The 12,692-nt window shown below is 40.5% G+C and overlaps 1 protein-coding gene across 2 annotated transcripts; it reads left to right on the top strand.

Annotated features, from left to right (window-relative positions):
* Positions 1 to 2,956: 2,956 nt before the first annotated feature.
* Positions 2,957 to 7,740, top strand: sp7 (Sp7 transcription factor). Of its 2 annotated transcripts, none has more exons than XM_044169491.1 (2): positions 2,957 to 3,101; positions 4,714 to 7,740. In XM_044169491.1, exons 1-2 carry the CDS (start codon positions 3,081 to 3,083, stop codon positions 6,058 to 6,060), a joined length of 1,368 nt encoding a protein of 455 aa, XP_044025426.1. In that variant the 5' UTR covers positions 2,957 to 3,080; the 3' UTR covers positions 6,061 to 7,740. The 2 variants fall into 2 exon arrangements, with proteins under 2 accessions (XP_044025426.1, XP_044025417.1); XM_044169482.1 differs by having other exon boundaries at positions 2,968 to 3,116.
* The last annotated feature ends 4,952 nt before the right edge of the window (positions 7,741 to 12,692 follow it).

A 12,692-nucleotide genomic window follows, 5' to 3' on the forward strand; every position in this document is an offset into this window, starting at 1 on the left:
AGAGCCCCTTCTTTTCTTGTCAATGTACGGGCATTTTTTCCTATGATGCAGAAAAGCTGAATACAAAACAAGACAAGTTCAATGTTAACTAACTCACTAACTATCAAACACACTGATCCAAAACCAAATACTGGTATATGAACTCCTTGCACTGAGACACAATTCAGAGATCTGAGGTCTTTACCCAGAATTCTCTAAAGGAAACTGGCCGTATTTTGTTAATTCAGCAATCACATGCCACTTGTTGGATTCAAACAGGCTTAGGCTAATGAGCTAGCAACACTACAAAAACCTGCAACTACTAATACAACTGATAGCTGTCATATGGACAATAATTGTCCATTTGAAACATATAATCAGCCCTGGGGAACATAATCGCGCCCACCCAACGCCCCAAGGTTCATCAAGCCTGCAGTACCTACTGTACATACCCAAAAATCAAAACCACACAGAGCAGAAATAGTAAATAGAGCAGAGAAAGCTTTTTGAAGAGGCTGTTAAGAGCTTAACGGATTCTCTAATTATAGATCTCACTTGCTCTCTTTTGAAGAGAACTGTAAATGGGAACACGCCAAAGTTTTAGATTACTACAAGTCTTATAAAAAATGAGGAAAAGCGGCTCATTGCGGACCACATTACAGCAGTATAGGAGCTTTTTTACCTCCCCCTCTCATTTCACTTAAATGTAAAACATAAAGCAGTGATGAACACTAAGAAGAAAAGGAACAGTTCACTTAAAGACTTACACCAGTAACACACCATGTGTCAAATGAGAGGGGAAGGAAATGCCTAGGAAAGTGTGAAAAGATTGCCACGTTTAATACATGTATCTGAGGATTTTATAGATAGATAGATAGATAGATAGATAGATAGATAGATAGATAGATAGATAGATAGATAGATAGATAGATAGATAGATAGATAGATAGATAGATAGATAGATAGATAGATAGATAGATAGATAGATAGATAGATAGATAGACAGATAGATGCATTATTTTGCCTTCTGTGACACTTTGCCCTCAGTCTGAGAAGAGGTTTATAGGTTTATGTGACTGAGAGCCCAATCCTGTAGGAGTGTAAACTACTGCATGTAGTAGCCTTTGTTCTTCTACTCACACCCCTTCTGGAATAAGAAAATAAAGGGATGAAGGTCAGTTGGAGAGCAGACTGCCAAATATAGCCGCTGTGTTCATGTGAGGGCCAGACTCTCCAGAACGACAAGCCCTGCTCTGACCATGCCCTGTAATTGAGGAGAAAATAAGGACAGAAATTATATGTTTATTTTTGACAACAATTTTAATCTTCTGTGCTCTCCTCTGAGAAAACGAGACGCCCACAAAAAGACGTTGAGAATCTGTCTTAGTTGAGACTGAAAGTTGAGTTTTTGTCTTGAAAAATGAAATTCTAAAATGAACGTGTCTTTTACCTAATAAACCTGACAGACAATTAGAGTAAATCCAAAACTGAAATGTATCTTCATTTTAAAAATGTAACACAGTTTAATAATAGCATATTAAATAAGAGTACTTTAAGCATATTTTTCTCACTAAATACAGATTTGTTTCTATTTTCTCTTCAAATTAGGATACATTAGTCATTTTTTTCTGTGAAAAGATAATGTTTTTTTCTCCTTCATGTCTTCATTGTGACACTGGTGTTCACTGTGTGGAAACAAAGTTGTTTAAAATTAATGCATTTTTTGACCACATTTTTTATGTAACTTACATATACTTGTTTATTCCTACTATGAAGTGTATGAATATCTGGTATATGGAAATGTATGCAATAAAAAAAATGTGTCAGCCAATACAAAATGAGTAACACTTTGGTGGGTTTATCATACTGCAGTGTTTAATGTAATTATTTTTTATTTAATATAAATCAAAGATAAATAATTTTCTGGAGTATTTGATAAACCTAAAGTTTTATAATGAATCAATATGGAGTTACGATTCATGTGATTTTAAAATGGTTTACAGTAAGTAACAGGCAAAGAGACCACTGCCACTAGCTTACATGCAGTCTGGGGACACAACTTTAAATTGGTAAGTCAGCTAAATAAGGCCAAAGTATATTTTCCACTAAAATGTTTTTGTCCCAGACTCGAAAATCAATAATGACAGAAAGTTATTTGGACAATTTTGAAACACCACTTTGGCAAGACTTTATATTTTTACATTTTCAAACTTTCTGTCAGCTTTCCTCTTTCATTTCTCCCTCTTTTTATCAAACGTTTTACTCGAGGAAACAATCTTTGCGAGTCTTTTCCCCTCTCGTGAATTCGCCGTTTGAATTCATTTAATTTGATGTGATAATCTCTTCTTTATTTTATTTAATGACTCGATCCGTTTCTTCTTCGCTTGTCTCTGTAGTTCCGTCTCTTTAACCATCACAGTTAATGTCTAAAAAGGCAGTTAACTGCATTTAAGAATATTGGAAACAGAGAGAGGGTTGAAACCAGAATAATAAAATCTCGGATGGAAACCACAGACTCGGTCAGCTTAATTTTTTTTGATTTATGTGGCGTAGGCCGAGGCTACATGTTCTTTTGTAATTTTTCCTCTCTTAGAGGAAAACGGGAGAGAGCTTTTTTTCATTTCTTATTTACAGTAATGTGTCTAGTAGCATGCATATAATTCACAGCATTATCTTTGCGGAGAAATCCGGCGAGATAATTCCCTGTGAGATGATGTTAACTGTAGTATATTCCCTCAGACTCCACTGGACTAATCTCAGTGGAAAAAATAATGCCAGTGAAATTGAAATAATGTCCACATGGTGATTGATGAGTAACCCATTCATGCATTTATCTTGAAAAATGATTCGACACTCTCCGTTTGGGGAGGTGGGATGTCCTCTTTCTATCCACCAATCTCTGTCCATTCTCCTCCATCTCTCGGTTTTTATTGCCTCTTAGCGAGTCTTCAAAGATCCTATAGTCTGTAATTAGGGGGCGGGCTCCCCGTGCCTCAAAACACTTCCCCGCGTTTGTGCCCAACTTCTCCCAAACTGTCCCGGGACTCAGAGCTGCGCTTCTCCCGCTCCCCTCAGCTTCCTTAGGATTTTGTTTCTCAGGGATGGCCGCATCTATTCTGGAGGTAGGGAATGTAATTGTAAGTAGATTTTTCTTCTTCTTGTTTATTTCATACAATCTCAACTTTTTATGAGGTGAATGCTGCTGAAATTCCAGCTAGAGTTTATATTAAAGTCTGAAGAATAATATATGACTGAATATAAATCCATAATGCACATTAATGAAGAATGACCTCAGGTCTTAATGGTAGGTGATTTAAAGCAACTTAAGGTTGAGCTGCTGACTGAGTTTGGCTAAGAACCATGAAACTGTACTACTCACATTGTAAACGCTGTTCATCATAAGCCTAGGATTTACATTTCCTCTAGGCATATTAATCCTATATGCATGAGCATAGAAAGCATTAGAAAGATAATAAGTTATCTCATAATGACATGAGAAGCTTTACAGTTGTCAGTGGAGGGAGCAAGAAATTAAGCTGACAGCAGGCATTATAGGAGTAATAAAAGACCTTAAAGTCTGTGATGAAACATTATTAACGTGAAAACTTGGCTGACCCCAGGGCTTACTGGAAGAGGAGATAACTACTAATCACCTCTGAGTGGAGAGTCAGTCTGAATGGAAAGACCATGGTCTTATAGTTACGATAATATTTGAGCCAGTTATAGGCTACAGGATTAAAAAGAGATGTAGTGCGCCTGGACTGAAAAAGACAACTTCACAACATATTTATTCCCCATAGAATTATCACAATAGTCTTATAATGATATCAGAGCAGGTCACATATAATTTAAGGTACAATAACATCAGTCAACTCACCATTACATATTGCAAAATCACTGTAAAGTTCTGTAGAAATATTATAGAAATATAATAGTAATTTTTTATTAGTTACATCCATGTGTACAGTGTGTGGTTGCAGTAGAAAGACAGACCTCTGATATGTTGTGCTATGGTGTTAGTTACCTGTCACATGGAAAAGGGAAATAATAGAAAAAGTATTACATGACATAGTTTATACCGAGACGAGAATTTGTTCACCTGCAAAAGTGGAAAATGTTTTGTTTTCTAAAAGGGCTAATGGAGATTCTGAATGTTTACATGTAATGACATTTTATAAACTGACAATCAACAACAGATGATGTTAAACAGAGACAATGGTACATACAAATCTGTAAGAAAATTAAACAGAACAGTGGTGAGACCGTTGTGACCAAGTGTACCATTAGCTCGTCTAACATCTCCAATGTAATGGTGACCACTACAGGGGAAAAAAAAAACAATATTCTGACAAGATATCTGTGAGACACAGTCACAGTTAATAGTACAGCGCCTATACATGATTACACAATGTATGTTTTTGTATGTTGGAGACTGTGAAGACAAAACTTTACAGCAAATATGAATCCAAAATTAAGAATAGCTTGTGGGTTAAGTGAAACAAAAGAGCAGGGGAATACCTCCTTTGCTGAGCAGAGCAGAACCTATACAAGCATTAACATTCACTGCTTGAAACTACCCTAACCACTTTGAAAACAGAGAGAGCAGGAAAAGCCAGCGGTGGCAGTCAGACACAAGTTTTTTATTAGAGTTGACACTGACAGAAGCAGGAGCAGCTAGCAGCCATTTCCTGCAGACAGACAGTCTCATTTTCTCCCTTGTCTCCTCCTCTTCAGGAAGACGCACGCTATGGCTCCAGTCCTCTGGCTATGTTAACTGCTACCTGTAACAAGTTCGGCAGCACAAGCCCCATCAGGGATTCGGCTACACCCGGTAAGACCGGCAGCACTACTCCAGTAAAGAAGTCCTACACCATGACCTCTGACCTTCAGACAGCTAAGAACGGGCGGACCGCAGACGGCAGTGGGCTGGCGGACTCCTACACTGGCTCCTTCACCACAGCTGGAGGAGGAGGTGGCGGGCTGCTTACCCCCACTGGAAGCCCCCCTCCTTCAGCCGGAGGCTACACTACAGAATATAACCCTTTCTCCCACTCCTTCCAGACCTCCGTCTCCCAGGACCCGTCTCTTTTAGTGTCCAAGGCCCACGCAACGGCCGACTGCCTCACCAGTGTCTATACCTCGCTGGACATGACACACCCCTATGGCTCCTGGTATAAAGCCGGTATCCATCCTGGCATTACTGCTGCTCCAGCTAATGCCACGTCCTCTTGGTGGGATGTCCACCCCAACTCCAACTGGCTGTCAGCAACCCAGCCCCAGGCGGACGGAGGTCTCCAGGCCTCCCTGCAGCCTGTAGCACCCCAGGCTTCCCTTAGCCCACAGCTGCCCAGTTACAGCACCGACTTTACACCACTCAACCCAGCTCCTTACCCTTCTGTGGGACTGGGCTCCTCCTCGCACCTCCTCCAGCCCTCCCAGCACATGCTGCCCCAGGACATGTACAAGCCCAAGCCTGTGCCAAGTGCAGGGCTTATTGAGAGTCCCATGGGCCTAAAGCCTGCAAGGGGATCAGGGGGATACAGTGGAGGGGGCGCGCCCACCAGGTCCTCATGTGACTGCCCCAACTGCCAGGAGCTGGAGAGGCTGGGGGCCTCGGCTGCATCCCTGAGGAAGAAGCCGGTCCACAGCTGCCACATCCCAGGCTGTGGGAAGGTATACGGCAAGGCCTCCCACCTCAAAGCCCACCTGCGCTGGCACACTGGCGAGCGGCCCTTTGTTTGCAACTGGCTGTTCTGCGGGAAGCGCTTCACCCGCTCGGACGAACTGGAGAGGCACGTGCGCACCCACACACGTGAGAAGAAGTTCACCTGTCTACTGTGCAACAAGCGTTTCACACGCAGCGACCACCTCTCGAAACACCAGAAGACCCATGCAGATTCTGCAATGCAGGGGAAAGCTGTAGCTGTGGAGGGAGACACAGATCCTCGGAGTGAAGAGACCACAGAGCTCAACACCAGTGCTGTACCCACCAATCCTGTCACTGACCAAATCACCAACGGAGATGAGAAGACTGGCACACCTAATGGAGTGGAGAACAGCAGTGGACTGTTGGAGATCTAACTTCATTAAGTCGTCTATCTAGTATTATTTTGAGACATGGTGGGTTTGTTTTTTTATGGTGAAAAATTCACCTTTTAAATAAAAAAAGACAGTATTTTGTTTCAAGACATACACAGGATATCAGACCATGTTTGAAAAGACTTGATATGATAAATTACTGAGCATGTTGCAGGTAGCAATCACTTCATTTTCTCTGGACCACACACACACACACACACGCACACACACACATCCATCCTTGTACTTCTATCTTTGTGAGGACTGTCATTGATATATTGCATTTCCTAGCACCTCACCCTAACCTTAACCATCACAACTAAATGCCTAACCCCAACCCTAACCATAACCTAATTCTAACCTAACCTTCAAACAGCCCTTTGAAGTTGTGAGGACTGGCCAAAATGTCTTCACTTTTCAAAAATGTCCACATTCTGTTGGTAAAAAAAACGTGGTACACTCCTCACTATGTAGCAAGTACAAGTACAAACACACACACACACAAATATGAGCAAGCCTGCAAACATACACCAATGCACAAATGAATGCAGACAGACACAAATACGCACACAAATAAGAGAAACCAAGCCAGGACGTACATGAACACAAATATAACATGCACATGTGCACTTACACATGCACAGAAATAACTGAGCAAATTAATGTGCAAGCATGCACACACACAGAAGTATGCCTGCGCACACACATACAAGTAAACATGCTCATGCACACATTTTGTAGCCTATAGACATTTTCTGCCTTTCAAATGAGACAAACCACTGGGGAAATTTAATCTGCAAAAGCAGAAGGAAAAGAGCTCTGAAGCCGCAAAAGGAAAGTAGTTTTAGAAGGAGACTTATGGTTAGGACGATGGAGTTGATGGAGCATTGCATGCCTAGAGAAAAATCTGATTTACAGCTGTACTTTGATACTTATTCATTATTCTTGAAACAATCAATGGACAGTCTTACTTACCGCTTCACTTTTGTTTGCTGTTTGCTTCTTACTATGTCTAATTTAATTTCATATTTACATAAATAATCTAATTTATGTCTTAAATTATACACATGGAAGATTATCTTCCACCCTGCAGGAAATATAATGCCTGAAATAACGCAAGATGGTTGAAGCTGGCCAATAAGAAAATAAAATGCAATAAATTAAGATTTTTTTCTTCTTATTTATTAGTTATAATGTGGAGTTTGGGGCTATGTTATTAAAGATTTATTTATAGATCTTGAAGTTAGATGTGCGTGTAAACTATTTCTATATAATCTTTTAATTGTGAAGTCTTCCACACTTGGCAAAGTAATGATTAATAAGGGCTTCTCCTTGTTTGTACATACTATATATTTACAACAGTATATAGATATTGTTAGGTGTGTTATTTTTGTACTTTTTTATGTATTTTCTATATTTTGTGTAACTTTTCACGATGAAAAAGATATCTATGCTGCATCAGTTACAACAAACCTAAACATTAGAGCTTAATTTGTTGCTCATGTTGTTGCTCATGGTAGAATTGAACTACCACTGTTTGCTGATTTGTTGTGAAATGAGTGTATAAGATACTGTAAATAGTGATAAAGCATTAAACCTCGTAAAGGTAAACGTGTTGTAAAAGTTGTGGTGTGGAATCATGACAATTTTGGTGCTTTTAAAAGTAAAGAAATTTCAAAAGCATTTTCTTTGTTGGTGTTATTTGTATGCAAAGGTGTTTTAAGATGCAAAAAATGAAAGGAAACTCTTCCTTGCTCACTCCTCCACACTTCATCCCCTCCTCTCCCCACTCACTGTCGTTATTTTCATATCTTACTTCATTTCCACGCCACCATGGCCAACCAAATACTTTCATTATCTTTTACAGGACAAACAAAGCCGTCCACTGAAGTGAAGTCTTAACTCCACACAATGACCCCCTTTCAGAGAGCCACTGTAGTTACACTCAAGACAATTACTCCACTCTCTAGCTTGAGAGGGGTAATTACTGAGAGCGATGCTCCAGCAGAGTCAGTAGAGAGGAGAAGAGGGGATTAGGACAGGGGAGCTGTGGTTGTATTGTTTATTGAGGGAGGCGGTCAAACAAAGGACCCCAATTAAGGAAGGATGCAGGACGAAAGACGTGATGTGGACAAACGAATGCAGAGGGGCTGGGCTGACCATCAAGTATATTTTACTGTCAGAAATGTCCAATTTGAGACTATGCTGCCACTGTATATGACATTTTTTTTGCATTTGTGCAAGAGTCAAAGTCACAACAAGTGGCACTTGTGTGTCTTTCTGTCCAATTTTCTGTCAGGTCATTCAGGCTATATTGCAGACTAATAAAAATACTTGAGGTGGGTGGACTACCCACTCTTCCTCAGAAAAGACTAAATGAAGCCTACAACAGATGTGTTTTGTACTATAATAGTACCAGACAAAGAATTATTCAAAAAGTGAATCATTATCATATGTTAATTACCATAGTTGGTAACAGGTAATGGTTGAAATAGATGATAAGCATGTAAAACAATTTCAGAAATATGTTAAAATCCATCTTCCCAACATCCTTCTAAACTACATAATTTTATGAGTCCTAAAAAAAGGAAAACACAATGGATAACAACAGTGTTTTATATAAAAGTAAAGAGTTTCATCACAGAGGTGAAGACCTGTGCAGCTGAACCCCCCTGAAGCTACTGAAATTTACATTTCCCAGGGTGCATGGTTCCAATTTAGGGCTTCTAATGAGCTGTAGTTGAGGTCAATTTATATAAAACGTCCCCGGGCCGACTCTGTCATCAGGGACCGACATGTTTATGGTGGTCTGAAGTGGGCGCACGGTCGAGTCCACAACATAAAAGGCAAACAGGGGGAATAGGGTAAGGGTAGGGTGTGTCAGGCCAGCGGGTGAGGGTGGGGGGGTTAAGAAGACGGTCAGTGGCTTTTAAAACTTCTGCTGCTACTGGTATTTTCTGCCTTTTTAAAATACACTCCCTCAGCAGTGGTGGTGGCATACTGTAGCCTTAACTTTATTTTTACTTATTTTATTTAGAAAGCCAGGAAACATTAAGTGTTACTTCAAATAAGGTCATAAAAAGAAAATATACATGGGGTGACACATAGGGGCAAAAAAAGAAGCTGGACAATCTGTTCCATATGGTTTGCCCACTTGTGCCCCTGTACTCCATTTACAGAATCAAATCACTGCAACACACAAGCTTGTTAGGAATAAAAAGGTTATTCCAGAGGAACTCAGACACACCTGTTAAAGCCATCACACAGCCCCATTTCTGACCCAACTAACACAAAGAAGCAATTTAAAAACATTCACTCAAGCAGTGTTTAATTTAGCCATAATTTTGACTTGATGAGCTACATAAAATTTTGCTTAATGAATTACTCCAGGGAGTTTCCGCTTTCTGACATTCCAGTTGTTTAAAATGAGAGAACAACTCATCATGATGTGTTGAACAAAACTAATCTCCCCCTTTTCCTGATATTATCTGGTCCTAAGTGAATAGTCAAGTAAAACAATGCACTGTGCTCTGACATAGCTACAGGCACTAAACTCTATGGATGAGTGTAGGGCGGGGGGTTTGTGGGAGGCATAAAGTAGGACAAAAGCACAGGTGTCTGCAGGTGTGACTGGGTCTCTGTGGCAGAGTGGGGGGAGAAAGGGAAAAGAATGTCAGCATGCCCAGAGGCTCAGCACTCAGGCCATAAGTAAAAACAAGATAAGGCTTTTTTGCAAAGGGGAAAGGTAAACTGACCTGAGTGAACCATAACATGACCTGAAGAGAAGAAGAGGTCAGGCTAAATAGAACAGGGGTTGAAGAGGAAAACATAACAGATAAGAGAGGGCACGAGGTAAAAAGGTCATGCTATCTTGCAGATGTATTTTATGTCTGTGCTTATCATATTTAGCCATCATTTACATTTGTCCATGTTACAAAACAGCACAATAGATGTGTTTCTGTGATTAAGTGTTTTTCTTCATTTATGCCATAAACTCAGTACACATTGTGGCAACATGCCTTTGAATCCAGCTGATGCAACAGTCTTGTATCTTGCAGCACTGCTTCCTATCTCTCCTCACTGAATTGTTATTACATTGGTCATGGAGGTCAGACCACCCTCTCACTTTTGACAAAACAAACTGCAGTCTGTGTGCCTTGCATCATCAAACTTGGGAGTGCTTTTCATATTTCCAACTCTAACCATACAACGTACACAGCCTTTTCTAGCCCTGGAACTGCCTTTAAAGTTTAAAGGGAGTCCTCCCTCACTGCCCAATGCACCAAATGCGGCACTAAACGAGGCCATTTTGTTTATAGGAACTGTGGGAGGGTTGTGGGTGACTCTGTGCCCCTTTAAAAAGATAATATGCTTCCCATTTAATGGCCTCCGGATGACAAATTGCTTCCAGGGGAAAATTAAGTTACGAAAATTGCATGTGTGACACGTAAAGACATATCCACTCTACTTAAGATTTTTGACATCCATAATTAAATTATACGCAGCAGTAGGTGCAGTTAGGATTTTTTTGAATAACCATATTACATGAAGGCATACATGCTTTGGCTCTTTATCAGTGATCACAAGTATTTCTCATCATGTAACATTAATGTACATTTAGTAAGTGTTAGAAATGATTAATTTTACATTCAGATTTAAGGTCACTTAAGGGGACCTATAGTGAGATCACATACATATAGTAAAGCTGGCATGGTTAACTTCATTTTGGCCACAAAGCAGAAAGCACAAAGTTTTTTTTCATTGACAAGAGGAATAACCCTATATCTCTTGGAGATGGTTGGAAAAACACTTATAACCTAATACCCTTACAAATATCTAGAGCGCCCATAAACTGTTCTTTTCTTTAGAAAATGCTTACTATCTTGATGGTATTCTGACTGACATACAGCCCAAACCATTCTTGTTTGCGTTTTGTTTTTAAGTTCAAGCCACTAAATACTTCCTTGGAACATTTTAAGTGAAGGGATTTAAGAGAGACAGTGCAGAAAAGGGGTGGTGTATATGTAAAAACACAAAATCCTCAGGAGAAAAGGTAGAGAAAACACAATCAGAAAGACCTGCCACTAAAAGCACAGTGGTAAGTGAGAAAAGAGAAGGCAGCCAAATAGCAAATTAATCTGGATTTGGATCAACTGAAGAAGGAAACTGAAGAAGGAAAAAGAGTCAGGGAGGAAGGAGGGAGAAGAGAGAGAGAGACAGTAAGACAGACAAAGAGAGAGAGAAAGTCAAAATGCAGAAAAAGAACTGAGTGATTTGGGTTGGAAGCAAGAGCAGGGAGCCAGGGTTGGCAGGGTTTTGGTGGAGGAGTGTGGTGGTTCAGAAGTCCTCCAGCGCGAGGCGCCAGTGTGTCCGGCGGGGGCCCTGACCATGAGCTGCCTCACCCCCCCAGAGCCACGGCCACAAACCCCCTCTCCCCCTTCACCACCAGCACCACCACCCATCCAACCCAAAACCCACTGGCAGGCAGCGCTTCACTGAAGCTGCTGCTGCTGCTGCATGTTTATTTAATATTCTGAAGAAATTGAAATATCTTTGTGGGTTAACACACACACACACACACATACACAATTACATATCATTCACCCGCACACACACACACGCACGCATACGTTCACACACATCACCACCACAATATATAAATAAATAAAGTAGAGTAATAACGTTCTCTTGATCTGTGGCCAAGAATAGAGTCGGAGAAAATCTTTTTCAAATGGTGTTTTCAGAAGCGTAGAGGGAGGAGCGTGAATGTCTGACACTGCATGTTGCCTGAACAGGCGGCATGTCTCGACTGACTCCCACAGAGGAGAGAGAGCATTACCAAAGTGGTTGACAAACAAGAAATAGTTCCCATGTGACAGCAAGAGAGTAAGTTTGAAAAATAAATAAGGCCAAATATTAAAATTTGCTGGTAGATTTAAATGTTGGTTCTATCATACATATATTCTATAAAAAACTATGCATTTTACATGTTAGGCAATTTAGCCACTCTGAGTGTGTGGTCTGTGAATGGGAACATGTATATGATGTGTTTGTGAAGTGTTAAATGAATGAATGTGCATGCCAGCCTTTTTCTGTGTGTGTGTGTGTATGTGTGTGTGTGTGTGTGTGTTCATGCATGAGTGCACACACGCACACATCCATAATGAGTCTCTGATCATTACAAAGCAATTCCTTCAGACAGAAATCCCTTAAACAGCCTTGGTTTTGGGCTTCATGCTATCCCCCTTCTGTCTCCTCTCTCCTCAACAGCCACCAACCACTGCTGCTGCCAAAAATAACACAGGAGCGCCACTCGAACCCGCGCCTCACCACAGCACAGCTTGGCCGCAAGAGAGGGATCAAAACACACACAAAAAAGGAAACACATCATATTGTGGAAGGGGGTAAAAAGAGCATTCATACAGCTCCATGCTTGAAGATATCTACTGATGATTTTGGCAACCAAAGAACCACACATACTAATGCACCAGGCCAAGACAGGGAAAAGGAAAGTGTGTTTGAGTCTATGTGTGCATACATTTTGGATGAACTGTAACTGCTAAGATGATATTCTTTTCTGATCTCATTCAGTCAGTGATTTAACCACAAGCTCAATAAAAACACTTCCATTATCA

Source organism: Siniperca chuatsi, linkage group LG2 (assembly GCF_020085105.1).
Source record: "Siniperca chuatsi isolate FFG_IHB_CAS linkage group LG2, ASM2008510v1, whole genome shotgun sequence".
Lineage (NCBI taxonomy): Eukaryota > Metazoa > Chordata > Actinopteri > Centrarchiformes > Sinipercidae > Siniperca > Siniperca chuatsi.

Excerpts from the sequence above, each read along its gene's own strand:
- sp7 (XM_044169482.1), top strand. The coding sequence starts at position 3,081 with ATGGCCGCATCTATTCTGGAGGTAGGGAATGTAATT. Across the intron at positions 3,117-4,713 it reads TGGAGGTAGGGAATGTAATT|GAAGACGCACGCTATGGCTC; the intron begins GTAAGTAGATTT and ends CCTCCTCTTCAG.